This window comes from Choloepus didactylus, chromosome 12 (genome assembly GCF_015220235.1).
Source record: "Choloepus didactylus isolate mChoDid1 chromosome 12, mChoDid1.pri, whole genome shotgun sequence".
Classification (NCBI taxonomy): domain Eukaryota; kingdom Metazoa; phylum Chordata; class Mammalia; order Pilosa; family Megalonychidae; genus Choloepus; species Choloepus didactylus.
Window position 1 is genome coordinate 37,287,288 of NC_051318.1, and position 22,153 is coordinate 37,309,440.

General features: G+C 40.4%; 1 protein-coding gene across 5 annotated transcripts in view; it reads left to right on the forward strand.

Annotated features, from left to right (window-relative positions):
- Nucleotides 1–521: 521 nt before the first annotated feature.
- The window catches only part of DOCK9 (dedicator of cytokinesis 9), a 299,763-nt gene continuing 278,131 nt past the window's right edge, over nt 522–22,153 (forward strand). For 2 of the 5 annotated variants that reach the window (XM_037800399.1, XM_037800409.1), the window contains exon 1: nt 522–934. In XM_037800399.1, the coding sequence (XP_037656327.1) occupies nt 806–934 (129 nt within the window). In that variant the 5' untranslated portion in view covers nt 522–805. The remainder of the gene's footprint in view (nt 935–22,153) is intronic. The other 3 variants (XM_037800414.1, XM_037800420.1, XM_037800417.1) reach the window with 2 other exon arrangements.

Consider the following 22,153-nt stretch of genomic DNA (forward strand, 5'->3'; position numbering starts at 1 on the left):
GTCTCGGCGCCGTATAAATGCCACTTTTCTAAAACCTCCGTCTTCGCAGAGGCCCCCGGTTCACTCCGGCGGACGCCTGGTGCCACGGGTGTGGGAGCTAAGACTTGGTGCCACCGAGCCCGGACCCCTCCGGTGATCTCAAGGTCCTCACTTGCGCTGCAGGGCTCCACGGACAGGGAACCCAGAGGCCCAGTGCTGAGGCTCTGGTGCCGGGGATTCTTGTGAGCTCTCTCGGAGGCGTGAGCCGGCCTCGCCTCGGATCTTCGGACTAGCCCTCGGGGAAAAGTCAGCCCGGAGCGGAGGTGTCCCTCGGGTCTCCCCTCCTTCCCCGTCGGAGATCCCGCGTCCGCGATACTCCGCGGTTCGCGCCGCTGCCGGTAGGCCGACCTGCCGAGCTCGCGGTCCCGCCGCGTCGGCCCCTCCTCCGCCCGCTGCCCCTCCCCGCCCCGCGCCGCGCCGGACACCCCGCCCTGAGGAGGCGGCCCGAAGAGTGGTCGCGGAGGCAGGCTGGTGGCATGGGGAAGCTGCTACCGCCACACGCACCGTCTATCCGAGTGAGCCCAGGTTCTGCTCAGGACGCAGAGGGCCGCGGACACCGAAGGGGGCGCCTCGGAGCGTGACCGCGGCGCAGAGAGCCCGGCCCGAGCTGCGCCAGCCGAATCCTCAGCGAGCGGCGGGAGAAGCAGGAAGGCGGCGGGGCTGGGAGCCGCCGGCTGACCCGGCGGGCCGCGGAGGGTGCACCTGGCAGCGGCGCGGCCGAGCCGGGCCGCGGGAGCAGGGGAAGGCGGCGGCTGTGGCGGCGAGTATGTCGCAGCCGCCGCTGCTCCCCGCCTCGGCGGAGACTCGGAAGTTCACCCGGGCGTTGAGTAAGCCGGGTACGGCCGCCGAGCTACGGCAGAGCGTGTCCGAGGTGGTGCGCGGCTCTGTGCTCCTGGTGAGTGAGGGAGGGAGGGGGAGTGGGAGGCAGGCGAGCTCAGGTAGCCCTGCGGGCTCGGGGCTGGACGCGAGCGCAGCTCATCCCCTGGCTCCCTGCGCGCCGTCACCTCCTCCACGCTCTTTTAAGTTGGCCGGGCTAAAGCGGAGCCGCTGACCCTCCTGGGTCTGCAGGATTAAGGGGGGCGGGAGGGTGGCGTTGGAATGGAGAGAAGGGGTGGTCATGCAGGGGCAGCAACTCACAGACCTCTCTGTGCGTCCAGGAAGCCTCTGCTCATTCTGCCCCTGTCCTCCTGGGAAATTTACTGGGAATGAGATCGCCATCTCCCGCAGTTTCTTACCATCTCCTCCCCAACCGCCCATCAGTTTGCCTTCCTTCTGCCAGTTGGGAAATTACTCTTCTTTCAAAAACCTCTAACCTTCCAACAGCCTCCTCCTCTCGTATTCTGGAGGGGCTTGGCACCTGTGGCCTGGGGGTGCACAGGGGGAGTTGGAGGTGGGGCTTCCTCATCCATTCAGGGTGGGAGATGGCTCTGCGGACCATTGGGTAGCCTGCGCTCTGGGAGGGAGACGGTTCAGCAACCCCCCACCCTCCCCAGCTGGCAAGCTGGTATCTTCTTACGAAGGGTCACGGGGCCTGATAGGAGCCCTTGGTAATTTCAGCGTTGGTGTAAAATTACTATTAAGTTTGGGGATTTGAAATAAGCATCCCCCAAATTAATCTGATTGTGACAGAAAGTTTTTAGAGAATAGGCCTCTGGGTGTGACGAAAATGAAGTTTTAAATCAACTTTTCCACAGCCGGGGCGAGTCCTTCTATATTTGGAAACACAGTACTCGGGTCGCTTGGGTTGTGCGGGAGTCTTCGGAGCGACGTTTGAACAGAAGCGTGTTCTGCAGGGCAGCTGGAAACTTTGAGAAGCTCCTTGCATTGCCGCAGGCATTTGTTTCCTTGAAAGGGGTTTGTTTGTGGGTGGTGACTTGTGTTGTTTGTTGGAACATGCAAGAAGATGGGCCTTGGAAGTGATTATCTGGGCTTTGTGGCACTGTACTTGCCTGTGTGTGTGTGTGTGTGTGTGTGTGTGTGTGTGTGTGTGTGTGTGTGTGTGTGTGTGGTGGTTGGTGGTAGTACTGTGCCCAAGTGAAGTGCCGGTCCTTAATACATGGGTGGAGGCATCTTTTTGGTGGTAGATTGATATCCTTTATGGACAGACACAGGATTGCATCAGTGAAGTTCGTGGAGAATGAAGATAAAGCTTCCCTGATTTCCATATCCAGTTTGCTCAGTTTGATTTTTCTCTCCATTGCCAGATCTGTCAGCTAACTCCAGATTCCTTCAGTGTGTTAGTTCAGCCGCTAATTTGAACAGTAAGAAACAGGGATTTTATTTTTCTGTCATACTGAAGTTGATCAGTTGATGGTAAGGAGTAGAGCGGGAGGTAGGAACAGACTAGAACTTGGCCATCTTTTACATTAACTTCTGTTGCTTTGGCATAAGTATAACGTTCTGGATCTTCCTAAGTTTTTTTACCAGTGTGTCTGTACTAAGGATAAAGCTCACGACATCGTGGCATCTTTTCTGTTCTCACACAAAACTTGGTTGTTTTAACTAGGGGCTGCTGGTCTTCATCAGGCATTTGAGGCAAAAGAAGAGTAAATAAAACATATTACTCTGTCATGATTTCCAAAGTGCTGACAAACTGTGACTGAAGAGGTGGTACCAGTTTAATAAGCCATCACATTGAACACAGAAGTGTCAACACAGGCACATACTGCTAATTACTGGTGTGCAACAGTCCTTGAATATCTTTCCTGCCTGTGAAAGGAGAGCCTACTGATAGTGACCTTGTGTCCATTCTCCTGTGTGACATCCTTTGGGTTGCCTCATGATGCTTTGATAGTACATCTGTTTTCTCCAGATACCCTTATGGCATCTGTAACAGCCTTAAGCATGAGCAGCCAGATGACTGGCTGGTGTCTCATCGCTTAGTCTTGTGTGTATATGGTCACGTCTCTGATGAAACCCTTGTTGTTTAAACAAATACAAAATATGGGAAGTAAGGTGGGCCTGCTTGGAGTGTAAAAGACTCCTGGCTGAATGGGAAATGCGTTGCAGTGGTTCTGCATTGCAGAAGGAGGAATTTGAGATAACTTACAGATACCAAAAATTATCCATCAGCCTCAGCCATCCTCCCAACCCCCCACTTCCCTTCAGGTAGTTTGCAATGGCTTGCTTCTTCTTGCTACACGCCAGTGTCTGCCAGGAGGTCACGGCAGGTACACCTGCCACAAAGTTCTGGCCCAGCTTTGTGGAATGAGAATCTAAGAAGGTAATCCTGATCCTCACAGAATGCAGAGAAAAAAAAGAACAAGCCAGGGTTCGGAATCTCATCGGCTATCAATCCGGGTTAGATGGAGGTAATACTCTGCTCTGTCTTTGGTAACTTGGGTCAGCATGAGTACAATGTCCAAAACGTAGTAAATGCTCAATACATATTCTTAACTAGCTGACTAATTAAAGCAATTCTGCAGATGGACAAAAATAAAAGTAACAGTATATGTATTTAACTAGCTCTTCCCATGCTTCAAGTATTGATGAGTATATGGTGGTGAGATCAGAAATATAATGAAATAAAATAGTTCAGTGGATAATAAAGACTGCCATTAAGTAAACTTTAAAATATAAAAGTGACATGTACTCATACATTTTTCATTGTTTGACATCTTAATTTTTTGTCATAGGTTCAGATTTGCAGGCCTTTATTTTAATTTTGTATTAAATTGTTTGAAAAGATTGATAATAAACATACAAAAATAAAATAGTATAATGAACCCTCATATTCCATCACCCAGATACCACAGTTATAGTTTTGCAAAACTTGCTTCATGTGTTTCTTTTTTTCTGTTTTTAATTTTTTTTTGATTATGAATGCCAGACCTCATGTCATTTCATCCCATATACCTGGTATGTATTGCTAAAATATGTGGATATTTTCATACATAACAATAATGCCATTGTGATAAAATTGACAATAATTTGTTTATACACCATTTACATTTCCCAGATTGTTTAAAAACATATTTTTGATTGTTACTTTGTTCTAATCAAGATGCAAACAAGATTATTGGGCCTTTTCAAATGTTTGGCTCTTTCATGATCTTTAAAATTATTTATGATGCAAAAAACCCTGTGTGGGCTCAAGAGCCCTGGATTTTAATCCTAGAAGTTTAGTGGTTCAGAGCATGGACGCTGGAGTCAGACCTCCTGAGTTGCAGTCCCAGCTCTTCCTCTTCCCAGATGTGCAGTCTTAGATATGTAACTCAACATCAGTGTGCCTCAGTTTCCTCATTTGTGAAGTGGGGATGGTTATCATGCTTACTTTATAGCGTTGTTATGAGGATTAAATGAGCAATATATATAAATCTCTTAGTTCTTGGCACCTATTCCACCAGCTTCTTGAGTCACCTTGAGCAGTCGCTTAACTTCTCTGAACCCTAGGCTTCCTGTTCTATAAGATGAGGGGACTACATTAGATTACTTCTAGAATCCCTTTTTCTACCAACAGGCTTTGATTTTAAGTCACTTTTGTAATAGTGGTAGAGCTACTACTAATGATATTCCTAATTGTAGGAAAAATAATTTATGATTTTTGGTTATATAAAAAGAATTCTCAAAGTTTCCGAGTCAGTTTTCCGTGATTTAGAAAGAGTTGGGGGTGGGTGGGGGTGGGAGGCATCACATTCAAAATACCTGCAAGCTCCGAAGGAAAGCTAGAATTCCCTGAGCAGGATTGAGTTGTGATTGCTTTTGAAGCTCCTAAAGGAGTTTTACCTCACGTCTTTCCGATATATTAAAGACAGCCTCATAATGGCCTAGATCTACCAAGGCCTAAAAATATCCTTTCTCTGAAAGATTTGTGTAAATATTGTGACATATACCTTTGCCTGGGTTTGCCCACTGTGCTGCACTTGGGTATTGATATACAAGTCATCTGGCCGCCTGGCTTCCTTACCGATCCTATCTAAATATGTTCAGCTTCAAACTCTCCTTTGATGCCATTCCCCTGCTAGTGATACCATTCCACACTTCTTTGAGATCCAGCAGTATGAAATGAAACGAAATCAAGTCAGATCATTGCTGTATTTTGCTTTGTGTTCCTGGGGGAGGATGGACAGAAGGTGGGAGGATATCTGACAGAGTATGTGCTTGGGGCCTCCCTTACCTTCCCAGTTCAGTCAGCTCAAGATTCCAGCATTATCTGAGGTAATGACACCCGGCTGTGTGGTGTTCTTTGAAATCCTCAGGTAACCTAAAACCTCATTTTGGCTGTAATTTTAAATCAGATATGTTAGTAAGCCGAAAACTGAACTGGCCCGAGCTTCACCTCCCGGTCTTTCTCCACCCTCTGGTGGAGCCCTAACGAACAGAAACGTCCCCAAATACAGGAAGCAGGGTGGAGACCTATGTCCAACTAGATAATCAACAACAGGTTCTATTTCTTTGGTTTCTGGTCCATTTGAATATTAGGAGACAGGAGGACATTAGTAATGCTTTGAGTGTGAAAAGGGAGGGAAGGAATTGTGAAATCTTTATCCACATTTATTGAGGGCTTGGCTGTGTGCTGAGAATAGGTTGTTGTGTTAGATCAGGACATCTCATGAAGGTTTAGATCTGAACAGGCAGACAGGTCAGTTGTCTACAAAAAGATGGATTATGGTATGAAGGAGCACATTTAAAGAGTCAATTATATCCTTCAGAGAATAAAGGAAGAAGTATTAGAGAATGGGTGTACTTGAAGGGTTGAACTGGATCTGGGAGATGCACAGATAAGAGAGATCCCCCCCCCCCCCCCGAAAAGCTAAGAGATTGAGCAAATGTTTAGAATACCCTGCTAATTATAACTAAATTTAAGAGTTGGGTGTAAAATACATGCATAAATAAAAGAAACAACAGAAAACATGTGTGAAGAGGGATTTTTAGAGCATGAAAGTCAAGGAAGAAACCAGTTTGTCCTGGACTTTGAAGTTGGGCCTTAGTTTTGCCCCTGATTAGCTGAGGCTTTTGAGCAGGGTACTTTACCCAAGCCTGAGTTTGCTCGTCTAAAAATTGGGATTGTTAGGTATTATCCTGGAGAATTTTTATAAAGATTAAATAAGATAATGCGTGTAAAGTACTTAATAGTAAGTGCTTAACAAATGTAAGCTCTTACTATGTTAATAAAAGAATAGATTGAGTTTCTTGACTAAATTTATCTGGAGCCAGGGTTTATTGAGCACTTATTATATCCTAGTATCTGTGTGAGGGCTTTACATAAGGGAGGTTAAGTCACCTTAGGGTCACATAGCTGTAAGTGGAGGGGCTGTGTGTGAACTTGTGCACTGTGCTCCCTCCTAACTACCCTGCCTGCCACCTCCCTGTGTAAAACTAAAGCTGAAAACTAAAATTCTGTTTCATATTTCATAATACCATAAATTTAAAAGTCAACAAGCTTAGAAACAATATTTGCCTGTATCTATTTATCTATATTTCAGCCATAGTGTTAAGTTTTTAATGTACTAAGGGCTCTTATAAATCAATTTTAAAAAGATAAACAGTCCAATAGAAGAATGGGAAAGAACATTAATAGGCAGTTCCTCAAAGACAGTAAAACAATTAGCCAGGAAAAGAGCAGACAAAATGTTTAGCCTTACTAATAATTAAAGAAACATTCATTAAAATAAGATGTCATTTTTGCCTGACAAAGTTGCAAAGATAGAAGAGATTAAAGCCAAGTATTTGCAAGGATGCGGTGACCCAGGCCCTTTTGTTTTCAAGGCTTGCCATTCCACAACTCTAGGAGACCCTGTTCACATGGTATTTTATGAGGATTGTGTTCCTGGACTTTTATAACATGATGGATGGCTTAACCTTTTTACAGTTTGGCTATATATATCAAGAACTTTAACATGCTCACATTTTTTGACCCAGTAATTACAGTTACAGGAGTTTCTTCTAAGGACTACCTGAAATTTGCATAAAGTGGAGTGTCTGAAGTCATAGTGCTGGTTGTTCAGGGTAGAAAATGTAAAATACTGACCAATTGCAAACTATCTAAAGGTCTTAACAGGAGTCTCAATAAATTGTGGAATGTGGACTACTTAGGAAGCCATTGCATTCTTGTTTTAGAAGAGTAATAACTTGAGAAAATTCTCACAAAGTATGCTGGAAAGCAGTGGGGGCTTGTGGTTAAAGGCAGGGGCTTTGGGCTAGATTGTCTGGGTTCATTTACCCCTTGGCTACTCACCAGTTGTGTGAGCTCGAGCTTGGATAAGGTGGTAAACCTCTCCGGCCTCAGTTTTTTCTTATTTGAAAGATGGATTATAATAGTAACCCATTCATAGGATTGTGAGGAGAAAATGAGTGAATTCTTAGAAAGCTTTTAGAACACTGTTCAGACACTTGGTAGGCACTCAATAATTGTGGCTCATTGTGGTTAAAACTACTATTGTGGGAATAAAAATAAGGATATAAAACTATAAACACAGTATAAACAAATTGTATTTTTAAAAACTGTATGTGCAGGAAAAAAAAAGTATGAGAAGGATATGAAGAATAAGACTGTTTAGCCACAATGTCTGATTTGGTTTGTTTTTTTCCAAAGAAGTGCAAAGATTGAAATTAGGTAAGTTTTTAGACATAAGCTATACTATACAGTATGGAATGTAGATTTGACAAAAGTTAAGTTTTAAAAGTCTGTCATAATGTAGATTACAGGGGGTGACAGTGTGATTGTGAAGACCTTGTGGATCACACCCCCTTTATCTAGTGTATGGATGAGTGGAGGAATGGGGATAAAAACTAAAGGACAAATGGGGTGGGAGGGGGGATGATTTGGGTGTTCTTTTTTCACTTTTATTTTTTATTCTTGTTCTGGTTCTTTCTGATGTAAGGAAAATGTTCAGAGATAGACTGTGGTGATGAACGCATAACTATGTTATCATACTGTGGACAGTGGATTGTATATCATGGATGATTGTATGGTGTGTGAATGTATTTCAATAAAACTGAATTTAATTTAAAAAAAAAAAAAGTCTGTCATAAAATAATTTTTCTTTGGCATAAATTTATCATGCAGATCAGTTGACTGTCCATAAGTATGTTGTTTAGCCTTGGATGTGAACCAGAAAGCCAGAATGTTAATGGTGGTTATCTCTGGTTGTGGTGTTGTGGGAAATTCACATTTTATCTTTACGACTTTCTGTATTTTCCAGATTTTCTATAATAAATATTTATTACTTTTATTATTTAAGATAATGTTGATGGAAGAGATGTTTTTGAGAATGTGCTGTGGGAAATGGGTTCTGTCACATACCATATTTCATTCAGTCCTCAGAACAAAACGGTTATTATTACAAGGTAGGGTTTTTATTCCTATTTTATATTTTAGTACCTGCAATTTTAAGTCATTTGAAATAATGTCCCTCAGATATTAGCAGGTGGTAGAGATTTGAGGGCCTCTGAGTTCACTAAGAGGGAGGTTATTTGTTGCAGGCTCTGTTGGCCTCATTCTCCTCCACCTTATGCCGTCAAACATTCCCAGACCTTCCTTCTGTCTACTCATCTAGTTCTCTTTACTTCCACTCTTGTTATGTCTGCCTCTGCTTCCTCACCACCCACAGACTCCTCAGTCCCTGTGAGCTGGCTTCTGTCCTCAGTGTAGGGTTACCTTTCAGTCCTCATCTCCTCATCTTCTCTTCCTGCAGCATTTGATACCATTCACTAGCCATCCTTCTGCAAAACTGGATTCTCATGGTTCTTCTTCTTCCTCCCTGATGTATCTACTTCTTGTCTTCTTCACTCTTCCTGTCCCTACACTCAGCACACAGGGACAGTGTTTAAGGATCTGTTCTCCACCATTGCTTTATAGAATTTAATCTCTTCCCTTCACTCCATCACCTTCATTGCAAACAATTTTTGTATCTTTATCTCAGTTCTGATTTTTGCCCCCAGCTTCAGACCTGCATTTCCTTTGATCAAATACATTGAAATATATTTGTCTGTCCTACCAGCCCCCGAAGTTCAGTGTTTTTGAAACACCTTTTATCCCAAACCAGGCTGCCCTTTTTGCATTCTTTTCTTTGGTGAGGGACATTATTTCATAGTTGTCAACCTTGAAATCTCTAACTTCTCTGTTGCCTCATCTATTCATCTCCTTTTCCCTTCCTTATTTAATCTTCACTGCATCCAGTAAGTTTCATTTCTGCATCGGTCATTATGTGGTACAGCTCCAAAATCTCGGTGGCTTAAAACAAAGGTTTATTTCTACCCCATGCTGTCATTGAGTGTGGGCTGGGGGTCCTGGTTTCATGTTGTCCTTATTCCGCAACTTTGGTTGATGGGACAGTCACTTTCTCGAGTGTGGTGGGTCTTCGTGGTGGGAAGGAGTGTCTAGTGTGATGAAGCCCTCCTCGTGGCACTGAAAGCTTCCGCTAGGTCACTTCTGCTCACAATTGATTGGCTAAAGCAAGTCAATGACCATACCTAACTCCAAAGGGTGGGGAAGCGCAATTCTTTCTATGAAACCAGAAGGAGACCTAGGGATATTTGGAGAGGAGAGCTGCTCTAATTACTACTGCAGTCTGTCATCGCCTTCTTTCTGTGTCCTACCCTTATTTTGGTCCCTGCAGCAGTAGAGAATTGGGTCCCTCCTATCAGGTCTCCTTGCTTCCTTTTTTGCTCCATCCTTACAATACTAGGTTCAGTTCTTAACCCTTAAAACACTAGTGCTTCCCATTGCCCTTGGAACACAGGTTTTTTCTCTTGTACTGTAAGGTGCTCTCCTTATCAGGCACCACCCTCTCCTTGCTCAGTGGCTAATCTTAGATTCTCATGTCTGTCAAGCTCCTTCATACCCTAGGACCTTGGCAAAAGCCTAGAATAATCCCTGCCTCCCCACCCCCCATCTGCCAGGCTACTTGCCATGGTCTTCAGAACTTCAGAACTATGCTTAAACACCTTAACCTCACAGAAGCCTTGCCTTAATCATCCAAACTAAAGCAGGTCACCCCTCTTCTTTATATATTTATTTGTGTGTGCATTTGTTTCATGTTTCTTTCTTTCTCTCTCACTTGACTATTTGTCCAGCCTGTTTTAAACAGTGCCCATCACATAGAGGCTCAAAAAATATTTTTTTGGATGAATGAATTCTGAAGACTTCACATCTGATACATTTTATTTTTCCATCTTTTTTTTTTTTTTTTGCTTCAGCATTGCCCCTACTGCAATGTAGACCCTTAGAATATCTATCTCGAAATAAAAGAAAAATAATTTCTCCCCCTGCACTCACTTTTGTTTACTCCATTTCAGGCTACCTCCTACTTCCACATTAATTTCCTAATGCGTAGGTTCCATCATAACATTAGTTCTTCACTGACACCCATGATAAATTCAGTGATACTCCTACACATAAAGAATGTATCCCTTTGGGGCTGATCCTTTGTTTGCCTAAGCGTTACCTTAGAAAAAACTGGTCAGATTGTTAGTAAATCTGTATGATCATTGCAAAATACTTGAAAGCAGCTGCCCATTTTGATACAAATTATGATTAATTTCCGTTTTTTGTAGACATTTGTTTTCACTAGCTCTGTAGAGCCCTGATGTGTAAAAGACCAAACACACTGATATAAGGCTTGTGTCAGGTAATTCATTTATCTGAAAGCAAAACAAAGTAAGACAAAAATACAAATAATAAAAACCACTGGAAGTGCTTTTCGTTCAGATGAACCATGAGTTATGCAAACCATCAAGAAGCACTTGGATGGTGGAGTTATTTCTATTTCTTTTACATCTCTGTCACTTTTAATGGACTCCTTGACTTTTTATCAGTTAATCAGTAGCGAGGGGACTTATTATCTGATCAGAACTCTGTAGCATAGTGCCAAATGGTTTGTTTGAATTTCCCTGTCCCCTACTCCTCCTCTTTCTTTGAAGTTGACAGGGATAAATGCAATTAAGATAGTGCTTGGGTGTGTCAGCATTGGAAGGCAGGCTTGGTCAGGGCATGTGTTAGAGACATCCCCCATTTCTTGAGTGTTAATCTGGATGTGAATCTGAAAGCCCACAGACAGGTGAGATTCCATGAAATACCCAGGGTCTCCTCAGACCACTTGAAGCTCATTCTAAAACTATTATATATTTAGTTGGATTTTCATGTACTCTTATTTGTACATTTTGTCTTAAAAATACATATTCTGTCATGTGTATAAAAAATTTTTAGGAAAAGATGTTCACCATGTTAAGTTGAAAAAAGGATATCAAACAGTATATATAGAATAATTCACTGATTAAAAAAAGGCAATATTTTTTCATGAAGAAGGTTTATGATCTTACAGATGCTATGGTAAGCCATTCCTTTTTGTTTCAGGAATAAGCTAAGTATTAGATGTTTGTTCCCTGAATTCTAGAACATAGAGAATACAGTGGTATAACCAAGTTTCTGTTAACAGGAGGATTGTTCTTTCTAGGAATGGCAGTATTATATAGTGGATAAGAATTTGAGTTCAGAAGTTTCCAATTTCAGTTTTTCCATTACCTACTTCTGCTTTCTTATTTTTTCTGGAGAATGGACGTTATAGTCTGACTTATCCCATAGATTTATATGTTGATTAACTGAGCAGATGCAAGTAAGCACTTAGAATAGAGCCTTGCACATAGTAAATATCCAGTAAGTGCAAGCTATTATTATTTATGAGGGCAGCCTAAAGGGAGAATTTATAACATGGGAAAATGATTATACTATTGGGTTAAAAAAAGCAGTATACAGAAATGTGTATGATAACAACTATTCCGGTTGCTAATGTTGCTGTTATGCAAAATACCAGTAATGGTTTGGCTTTTATAAAGGGGATTTGTTAAGTTACAGATTTACAGTTCTGAGGCCATAAAAGTGTCCAGCTAAGGCATCAACAAGATGGTACCTTCACTGAGGAATGGCCGATGGTGTCTGAACACCTCTGTCAGCTGGGAAAGCACGTGGCTGGCATCTGCTGTTCCTTTGCTCCCAGGTTGCATTTCAAACTGGCTTTCTCCAAAATGTCTCTGGGTCTCTCTTAGGTTCTTCAGCTCCTGTGAATCTAAGCATCAGGGTCCTCTGTTAGCTTCTCAGGAGCAAACTCTGGCCTAGCATCTTCAAATGTCTCCAAGCATCTCCAGGTGTCAGTGTCAATGTCAGCTCTTAGCTTCTCTCCAAAATGTCCTCCTCAGCTGCTCTGATCTCCTTCTGTTTGTGGGCTCTTTTATAGGACTCCAGTGATTAAATTAAGACCCACCCTGAATGGGCGGGGTCCTTATCTCCATGGAAGTAATTTAATCAAACCTTTTGCCCACAGTAGATTGAGTTACATCTCCATGGAAATGCTCAATCAAAAGATTCCAACCTAATCAACACTAATATGTCTGTCCCCACAAGATTGCTTTAAAGAATATGGTTTTGGGGGGGACATAATATAGCCAAACTGGCACAACAACTATGTAAAAAATAATCTGAGTGTAAGAAAAAAGTTGGAAGGAAATACATGAAAAGGTAGGAATACAGTTTGTTCCTTATATATTCTAATATTTTCCAATTTTTTACTTTCATAAGTGAATAGATAATCTCTCCAGAAAAGGAAAGGACAGTGATTTTAGGAGGAGAATTTTGGTGCTATTTACTACGTACAATTTTGTAATTTTCAGAAATTGCACTTGTGCTTCTAATTGCTTGTATAGATGTGCATCTTAGTGTAAGATGTGTTCCTGAAGTGTGGACATATATGTGCATGTTGATAGTAATTATGTTGTCGACCCATTAAGAGCGTTGATTAAATGCTGACAGAGAAGGGAGGCCCATGTTTAATAATGAAACTTTGCATTTTACAGTTTTAGAAAGTTCTTTCAAAAAATCATCTTGCTTAAGACTGGAAAATCTGGTCAGATAGACAGGGATAGATTTATTATTTCTTTTTTTTCAATGAGGAAACTGAAGACCAGCGAAATCAAGTGATTTGCTTATGGTCACTAGACTAATTCCTAACATTTTTCTTGGTAAGATGGCAAGGATTGTCTAAAGCACCAAAACATTTTAAAATATAATTAACAAATTTGTGTTTCTTAGAAACTTAAATGATTAACTTGAATCATTAGACACCTTTTTGGAAAGTACCATAAATTCTCTGGGTTGATAGAAAAATGTGACATGGAAATAAAATTTTCATACTGTTTTGAGGGTGAAAGTTATTTTTTGAGGTCATCTGGTCCAGCTAACTAATTTTATAGACGAGGAAGAATGGTCAACAATGGTTAAGCAATTTGTCTGTGGTCATGCAGCTAGTTAGTATCAGAGTCAAGAACCAAATCTAATTTACTGACTCCTGAATGAATGTATTTTCTACTGTCTACACAAAATAATTGAATTTATTTTGTTTTATTTGCATTTCGCCAAATATCTCTACAGACTGTAGTAATCTGATAATATTGAAAGTGAAATATCTATTTACATCACAGATTTCCTCCTTGCTTGAATATTTCATTAGTTCTTCTGCCATTTTTTTAAGGTGAAATTGACATTCATTTTTCCATAAGTCAAGAAAGGAGCTCTGCAATTCTGTTTAGGGGTATTAGAAGGAAAGGGAGAAAGAAGTAAAGCACAATAATTTAAAAATTAATATAAAATAGATGTCAATAGTAACTTATTCAAAAAGGAAAAGTTATTTTAGTGGTCAAATAATGTTATTTATGGGACAGAAGATAATGGTTTTACGTTCATTTTGGTTAAAATAATTACGTGGCTTAAGAAAAGACCTTACAGGCCTATTACCTAAAATTCTTTAATATAGAATAAGCTCTATTAATCTAGATCATTTTACTTCTCATGCTGCTTTGCCTTAGCTAAAATAAATATTCAGCTATAAATGGCAATTTGGTTCAAATTGTATTAGTATGGAAAGAGTTGCATTTCTGAGATTGTTTAGAGGACTTAATTAATCTGTCATTCTAACATAGTACTGTTTTCTTAAGTAGAAAGCAGAGTTCCTATGGTGATAGCAGAGGTGCCATAATATTTATAGTATTTTAGATTCATTTATAAACTATTATACTAGCTAGAATTTACTCTTAGGTTAACTTTTTCTTTCTAGACTTTAATATGTTCATTTAGCCATTTTTCCATTTTAAGAAAACCTCCTATATTCTTATGTGTAGTGTTAGAATGTTTATTTTTTTCCAGAAGATCAGAAGTAACTGCTTGTTATAAGATATTTTTCTTAGGAAATTGAAGAATCACTTCTCTGGAGGTGATTTTGTGAAAAACCAATTAATGTATCAAGTTCTTAAAGGAACCACCACTTAAAACTCACTTAAAACACCACTTAAAACTAATGCTGACTCAATATTAGTTTCTCTGGAACAGTTAATATATTAGGCAGACTTGAATAAGAACATTCTAGTATAATGTGTAAGAGGTGGCATGAGAGAGGAGATATCACCAATAGTAGATGACAGTTTCTTGAATTGGGGGCAGTCACATTTGATAAACTACCTATTATGGTCTAGGGTTTCAAATCTGGAGAGAAGGAAGTTGAAGATGATAGATTTCTGGAGACTCCACAGGGGAGGTGGTGGGGGATGGACTCCTTCTGTAGACATGGGGAGCTCCATTTGAGGGAGAGTAACTCCCAGAATTTTGGAGAACCAAAGATGTTTTCTTTATGGCTTCAGTTGTTAGAATTTGTCAAAAAGCATTCCCACTTCTGTCCTTACAGTATGAAGTTTTGGTGCATTGGTGTCCTGGGTATCCTCCACCCTGGGAAATAAGCTCCAAACATACGCTACCCCACAGTCCTCCTGCCGCTTGTAAGGAGAATCAGCATATTCCACTGAGCATTACACTTAATGTTGGAAAAACTGGGTTCTGCCTGTGATGGTTACTCCTTTGTGGTCTTGGGCTGGCCTCTCAGTTTTGTTACCTCTGTGATAGGGGAGGCAGTGACCAACCCAGGGTTGATGTAAGCTACTTCTTTCTGACCAACTCCCTTGATTTGGAATCTGGCCTGGTGCAGGCCTGGAGTTATTTCTTTCAGCAGTGACCCGACCCTTGGCAGGGAAGGAGTGGGGGCAGAGGCCAGATGGAACCCAGTCTTCTCTGCTCTTGGTTTCTCCCCTGTGATCCTTTTCCACATTATCAGGCTGGAGTCTTGTCCTGGAGCCTCATGAGAATTCAGGCTTTTCTTTGTTTATCTTCAAGTGGAAGATCTTAGCAGATCTTGAGACATTTTTGAGTTCTTAACGATGATGTTAGCAGACAAAAATGCAGCATTATTCCAGTTTTTTTTAAAAGTTGTCATGCTTCAGTATTCAATAGATCCCAGTTGTCATTGACTATTTGTTCACTCAACAAACACGAAAGGATGTTTGATGAAGACACAGACCTTGTTCTCAAGGAGTGGGTAATCTAGAGGAGGAAAAGGAGCACAGATTGGACCCAGGAAGTTTTGAGTTGATATTCCCCTTGGCCATTTTGTTCTGTGGAGAGAGTAAGGGAGGTTCTGATCAGTGGAGATAGAGTGTAGGGGAAGGAATTGAGGCCTGTCAGCTTTCTGGGGAGTAGAAACATATCAGAACCTACACATCTATTACTCTGCTTTGATGAGACCTAGAACACATGAAGCTTGATGTGGATGTTTAGTTGTAGGAGTAGTGATTATTTCTCTTATGAAGACATTGTGTAGGGACAGGGGAAAATCACTGCAACGATGAGTACAATGAGGATGGTGGGTCAGAGCCCAAAGGAATAGCCTAGGGAGGGAGGGGAGGCTTTTCATATTTATGCTAATGTAGTTATTATCGTTCTAAAGAGTCTCAGAACTAGGATTTTTAGCTATACCCATATAATTTACTTTGACATGAACTAGAAGAAATAGATTTGGTGTTTAAGAGATTTATTTCTTTTGGCATCTAGAACATCTCCCCTGGGCACAAAGATCTCCCAAATATGCAGGGATTGGGATCTTGATTAAGTCTTTGATTTACCCCAGAAACTGTCTTAAACTTATGCTAAATAATAGAGTAATATAGTATTGTAGTTTTTTTATATATCAGTTTAGCATACAAGAACTTTGAAACCTGTGCTTTCCTCAGAACTGAAAATGAAACCAGTTTTTGTGGAGCACCAGATTAAAAATAATCTGAATCGATGTGAGAGCTCTGCATGAAAATAAAATTAAGGTTTTTATGCAAAATCATCAGTGACTTTAAGCTCCATGGAACACAGATTTGCATGGTGCTGTTATTTGGGGTTTTAGAGATTGTTAAAGGTACTGAATCCTTAGCATGGGGGCTTTTGGAAGCCACATAATGCTGTGCTGATTGCAGTGGGCCTACGGTAACTGATAACAGTACTGATTATTGTTTCTAGAAAAGTACCAATTTTTTGAGTGTGAGGAGACATCCTTATTAGTAAAATAATAATGTTGGTCTTATATAAAGGTGCATGTACTTGGTTTAGGCTTGATTTTTATTTAATTTTAGCTTTTTTTTTCTGCCTCTTGCCATGAAGGACATGTGTGATTCATGCTAATCCCCTGGGAAAAGAGATGAGCAAGTATTTGATTGACAGATATACATGCACATGTATGTTATAGGTGGCTTGAAAATGATTTCCCACATATATCTGAATGGGTAGAGTTTTAATTTCACACATGCATCATATTAATTTAACACATTTGTTGAATCCCTATTATGTGCCAAGTACTTACTGTGCTGGGTGTTTAGGGGAACCAGGACAAGTAAGACAGATCCTGTCCCACATTGCTGATAGACTAATAGGGAAGAGAAGATTGCAAAACAAGATTGGTGTACCTTTAAATAGAAGAGTGTATCATTAGACTTATAAGTAAAGCATTAAAGGGGCCTTAGGAGAGAGCTTATCTCTAGTCGAGAGGATCAGAAAAAGCTTAATGAAGGAAATGGCGTTTGAGCTGACAGATGAAAGTGGAAGGAGGGTGTTTTAGGTGGAGGATCCTGCAGGAGTGAAGGAAATCATGGGGGTGTGTTTAAGGAACAGTGAGTAGTTGAGTCTGGTGAACTGCAGGAAGAGTTAATTGTGCACAGATTAGGGTCCCCTAAGGAGGAGGGATGATGGACAAGGGCCAGGTGGTGGTGTATTGACTTTATTCTTTGTGGAACCAGAGGTTTTTTTTTTTTTTTGAGCTGGAAGGCACCAACATGAGAGCTTTGCCATGGAATATGGTGGCCATGTGAATGGAGCTTAGTGGCTGGGGCATGGTTGGGCACAGGGTTGGGGGTTTGGATATTATTTAGGAGGCTTTTGCCATAATTTAGAAAATGGTGATGAGGAGGGCCTGAAATAGAGGAAGAGGTTATAACATGTAAGAAGTATTTTGGGATAAATTTGATACGTATTTGAATCTGATTAGATTAAGGTATTTATTTATTCAGTAAATATTTTATTAATAATCCCTCCTCCCCCAATACCAGTTGAGCTTGGAGCTCAGTGGCTAGGTGATGTTGTGGAGCAGGAGGCATCAAATATAACCTTAGGTTTCAGCCGAGCGTGACCAGGAGGGTGGTGGGGCAGAAATCTGAGAACACCCATCCCTGTTACACAGGCCTTGATGGGAGTAAGTGTACAATTTATCTAGCCCCTTGCTTTTAGATAAACCACTGCAGACAGGTAAAGATATCATCACTTGCTATAAAGAACCACCAGAGAAGGGGATTAGCGATGAGACGTTAGGGGCTTTCATTTTTTAGAGAATGTTTAGAGTAGAGCAGACAACTTTAAAAAACATCTAGTCCTCTTTAAAATATCCACTCATGCTCAGTGTGTACTTAAATAATTATGAAGACCCCAGATACTCCCTTCTCCAACTCTGCATCTCCAAGGCTGACATTTTGACTTAGTATCAGTTTTCAGAAACATCCTTTCCCCTTTTAAGGGAAAAATTAAAGAAGGCTTTAGAAATGGTGCACTTATAAACAATTCTTTAGAAACAGGATATATAATTAGTTTATTTTGTTGCCCTTTTTTCATATATGTTTCTATAGTTTACTTTTTCTACATAAGAGAAAATAAATGTGACTTTTGTGAAACAGGAACGCCTGTTCACTTTTGGATGTGAGCTCTCTAAACATTTTCAAATACAGACTAAGTCCCTGCATGTATGATAAATTATAGATGGAAACGTGTTCTCGGTTTTCCTCCTCTTGGATTCCTTTGCTTCATATGACCATAGATCTCTCCTCTTTGAAACATCATCTTCCTTTGATATTCAAGCTCTGTTATTACTACTTGGTGATAATCAATATGGTGACAGTGGTAATATTGATAACTATTTTTTTTTTTCATGTCTTTCACTGTTTTCACTTACAGCTTCCTACTTTAACCATCCCCTAGAAGGATGGGTACCTGATGTTCTCGTTCTTATACCTTCAAGAGCTTTTAGCTACTACCTGTATTCCATTGACTCACTCCCAGGTCTCATTTGCACAAATATCCAGGACATTTGTGTGTGTCAGGAGAAAACCAGCTGGTGGAGGGAGATGAGAGAAAAAGGAGTAGGGTAAATGGGAGTTTGCCACATACAGGGAAAGATCTGTAGGTCTTCGTGGAAGCTCAGTAAGAAGTGAGAATGTGAAGGTGTTGAGCTTTCGTTTCGTGTTTGAAGGTTGTGGTACTCAAAGTGTGATTCAAGGACGGGTTGGTCTGAGAACTATTTATAATTGACCTTTGGTAAGTTAAGTACAGAATTGAAAGTGTTTAGAAACATTTAGCAATTTGACGGGGTAGTGTTAAATCTGTTGAATAATAAAAATTTGGGGTTTATATTTTGCATGTGTTCATTCTTCATTTTTTATTTCATTTTTTAATAATTAATTTTTTAGTATTTTATTAAGATATTGGTCCCCAGTGGATTGGGGGAGGAAACGGACCTTCGCCACAAGTAGTTTGAGAAGTGCTGTTGTAGGTTTGTGGGGACAGTATTTGGGGGGATATTCTATTTAGACGTGGTTGATTTGGGCAGCAGGAACAAGGGGTGCATAGGGTTTGTTGACAGGTGGGTGCTCATTTGAGCACCTGAGGAAAAGGGAGCCCTAATAAGATGGAGTCTTGTTACTTAAGGAAGTTGCAGGGTGAAGGAGGGTGTTTGGATACTTGAGTGCAAATAGCCAGGTGAGGGCCTAGTGTTTGGTCGGAATGTGTGAATTGTCCTGCTGGGCTCTCTAGGCTGGGAAGGGTTCCTCGTAATTTAAGTAGGGGCTGTTGCATCATCATCTGTATGGTTTTTGGCTTATTAGACTTGAATAAGATATCACTTCTTTCTGTGTAACTAAAGGTTGCTCTTCTTTTTTAAATTTTTATTGTGGTAACATAGATACAACAGAAAATTTCTCATTTTAACCACTTACGTGTATACAATTCATTGATTGTATTTTTGCATTCACAATATTGTTCCATCGTCACCACCATACATCAACCTGTTTCTATCACCTCAAACAAAAACCTCTTACCTGTTAAGTAGTAACTCCCCATCTTCCCTGCTGGCCCTTTTCCCACCAGCTTACCCATGGTAACCATCTGTATTTATGAATTTGATTATTCTAGGTATTTTATGTAAGTGAAATAATGTATTATTTGTCCTTGTGTGTTTGGCTATTTCCCTCAACATGATGTCTTCAAGGTTCATCCATGTTGTTGCATGTATCAGAACTTCATTCCAAAGGTTGTCTTTTAGTTTTTATTTTTCCCTAGTCTTCCTTGCTTGAATATTGCAAAGCTTAAACTTTGAGTCTTCTCTTTTGTTTCCTGAACGTTTCTTTAAAAATCTTCTAAGGTGGAGAATGATTCCTTCTGTTAATAGTTTTCCTGGACCTCTTGTATTTTGAGCCAGGTGCCTTTATATAGGCCTTTTCCTAATTTGGTCACTTGTCTGACAGTGGCTGGTTTATTCTCTCCGTGAAAGTTGGGGTCTTGATGGATGCCCAGCAAATATTAACACCAGCAGAGCAGATTCTGGCACTCTGGGCTGGCAACTTCATAATTCTTCCTTTCCCGCTTGAAGCAACAGGATATTAAACCACCGAACTGGCGCAGTCCTTGGCTGCCTGCCAATGGAATATTTGGGGAAAGAATGGGCCGGCTTTTGTTTCTCTTGTCTTCTGGGTAACCTTGGGGTGGGTTTTGAGGGGATGTTTTCCCTCACCGTACTAACCCATTTGGTATTGAGAAAGCAGGAAAGCGAGTTTTCCTGTTACCAGCAGTGAACAAAAAGCAGGCAGCGGATGGAGATATCCTGTTGGAGAAGGTTTGGTGGGGTGAATGCAGACAAATACACTTCATTCTTTCTCTGTCTTTAAGGAAAATGAGGGGATAGGAAGGAAATCAGTCACTCTGCAGGCCAAGTCAAGATGGCTTTCCTTTTATTTATGGTTCTTCATAAGAAGGTTGTAAGTGTATGTGCTTTGTGATTTAAAATCTTGTCAGACACAGAGATCTATAGCACATGACAAGTTTTAAAAACTAAGCAGTCTCCCCCCTGCCCATGAGGTCATTTTAAGTTTGTCTGAGAGGGGGCAGTAAACTGTAAAAGTAAGTGTAAACCTCAGCCAAGTTTTATTTATTTTTTTTATTATTATTTTTTTTTAATTCAGTTTTATGAAATATATTCACAAACCATACAGTCATCCATGGTATACAATCAACTGTTCACAGTATGATCATATAGTTATGCGTTCATCACCACAATCTATTTCTGAACATTTTCCTTACATCAGAAAGAATCAGAATAAGAATAAAAAATAAAAGTGAAAAGAGAATACCCAAACCGTCCCCCCCATCCCACCCTATTTGTCATTTAGTTTTTACTCCCATTCTACTGATTTTGTTTATCAAAAAATTAAAAACAAACAGGCAAACAACAACCAAAAAAACCCCACAACATTTCAAACAAAGCAATGGATTAAGGAAAACAAATAACCTAAAATAACTACTTTGCTTCCAATATGTTCCTGCCATACCCCAAGAAAATTAATAAACCATGTCCAAACAGAGGAGTAAGAAAACAAATAATCTAAAATAACTACATTGCTTCCAACATGTTCCTACCATACCCCAAGAAAATTAACAACCCCTAAGAAAACAAAGGAATAAGAGAAAAAAAAAAACCTAAAATAACTCTATTGCTTCCAACATGATCTTACTATATCCAAGAAAGTTTACAAACCATAATCATTCCTGAGCATTCCCATAACATTGAGATTACCCTCCATAGTTTATCTGTTCTTATTAGATTATCATTCCCCCTCCACTAATTGGTAACTCTAGGTCCCCTACATTCTACAGTATAAAACATTGTACATTTTTCACAGAATTCACATTAGTGGTAACATACAATACCTCTCTTTTTGTGCCTGGCTTATTTTTTCTCAGGCATTATGTCTTTTTTTTTTTTTTTTTTTAATCTTCATTTTATGAGATATATTCATATACCACGCAGTCATACAAAACAAATCGTACTTTCGATTGTTCACAGTACCATTACATAGTTGTACATTCATCACCCAAATCAATCCCTGACACCTTCATTAGCACACACACAAGAATAACAAGAATAATAATTAGAGTGAAAAAGAGCAATTGAAGTAAAAAAGAACACTGGGTACCTTTGTCTGTTTGTTTCCTTCCCCTATTTTTCTACTCATCCTTATTTATTTTTAAAGTTTAAAATCACTGCTTAAAAATGGCAAACTTCTTGCTGAATTAGATTTACAAGAGGATGGTTTGTCATATGCTCTTAGGGGACCATTCTTTGCTACTCTTTAAAAAAGAACTAACTTTTCCCTTCTTATTCTAAGATCAATACATATTTATAATAGGAAAACTAGAAAACACATGCAGGCAACTGAACAGTCCAGAAGTGAGCTAGAATAATGGCGTGGACACAGAAAAGCAGAGCATTATGGTGAAGGAGGGAACACCAGGTGTTGTTTGGGGAAAAGGGGATGAGGAGGGAGGGCTGGGAAAGACTGCTCTGGGACCGTGGGGTAGTTCTACTGCCCGGATGCCACACGTTCTGTTGTAACTTTTACCCGTTGAAGCAGACCTCCCCAGTCTTCCCTGGGTCTAGACCTGACCATTCCGTTTGTTTGGAGCTAGAAAACTGCAGTGACAAGTTGGAAGGTCAGTTAA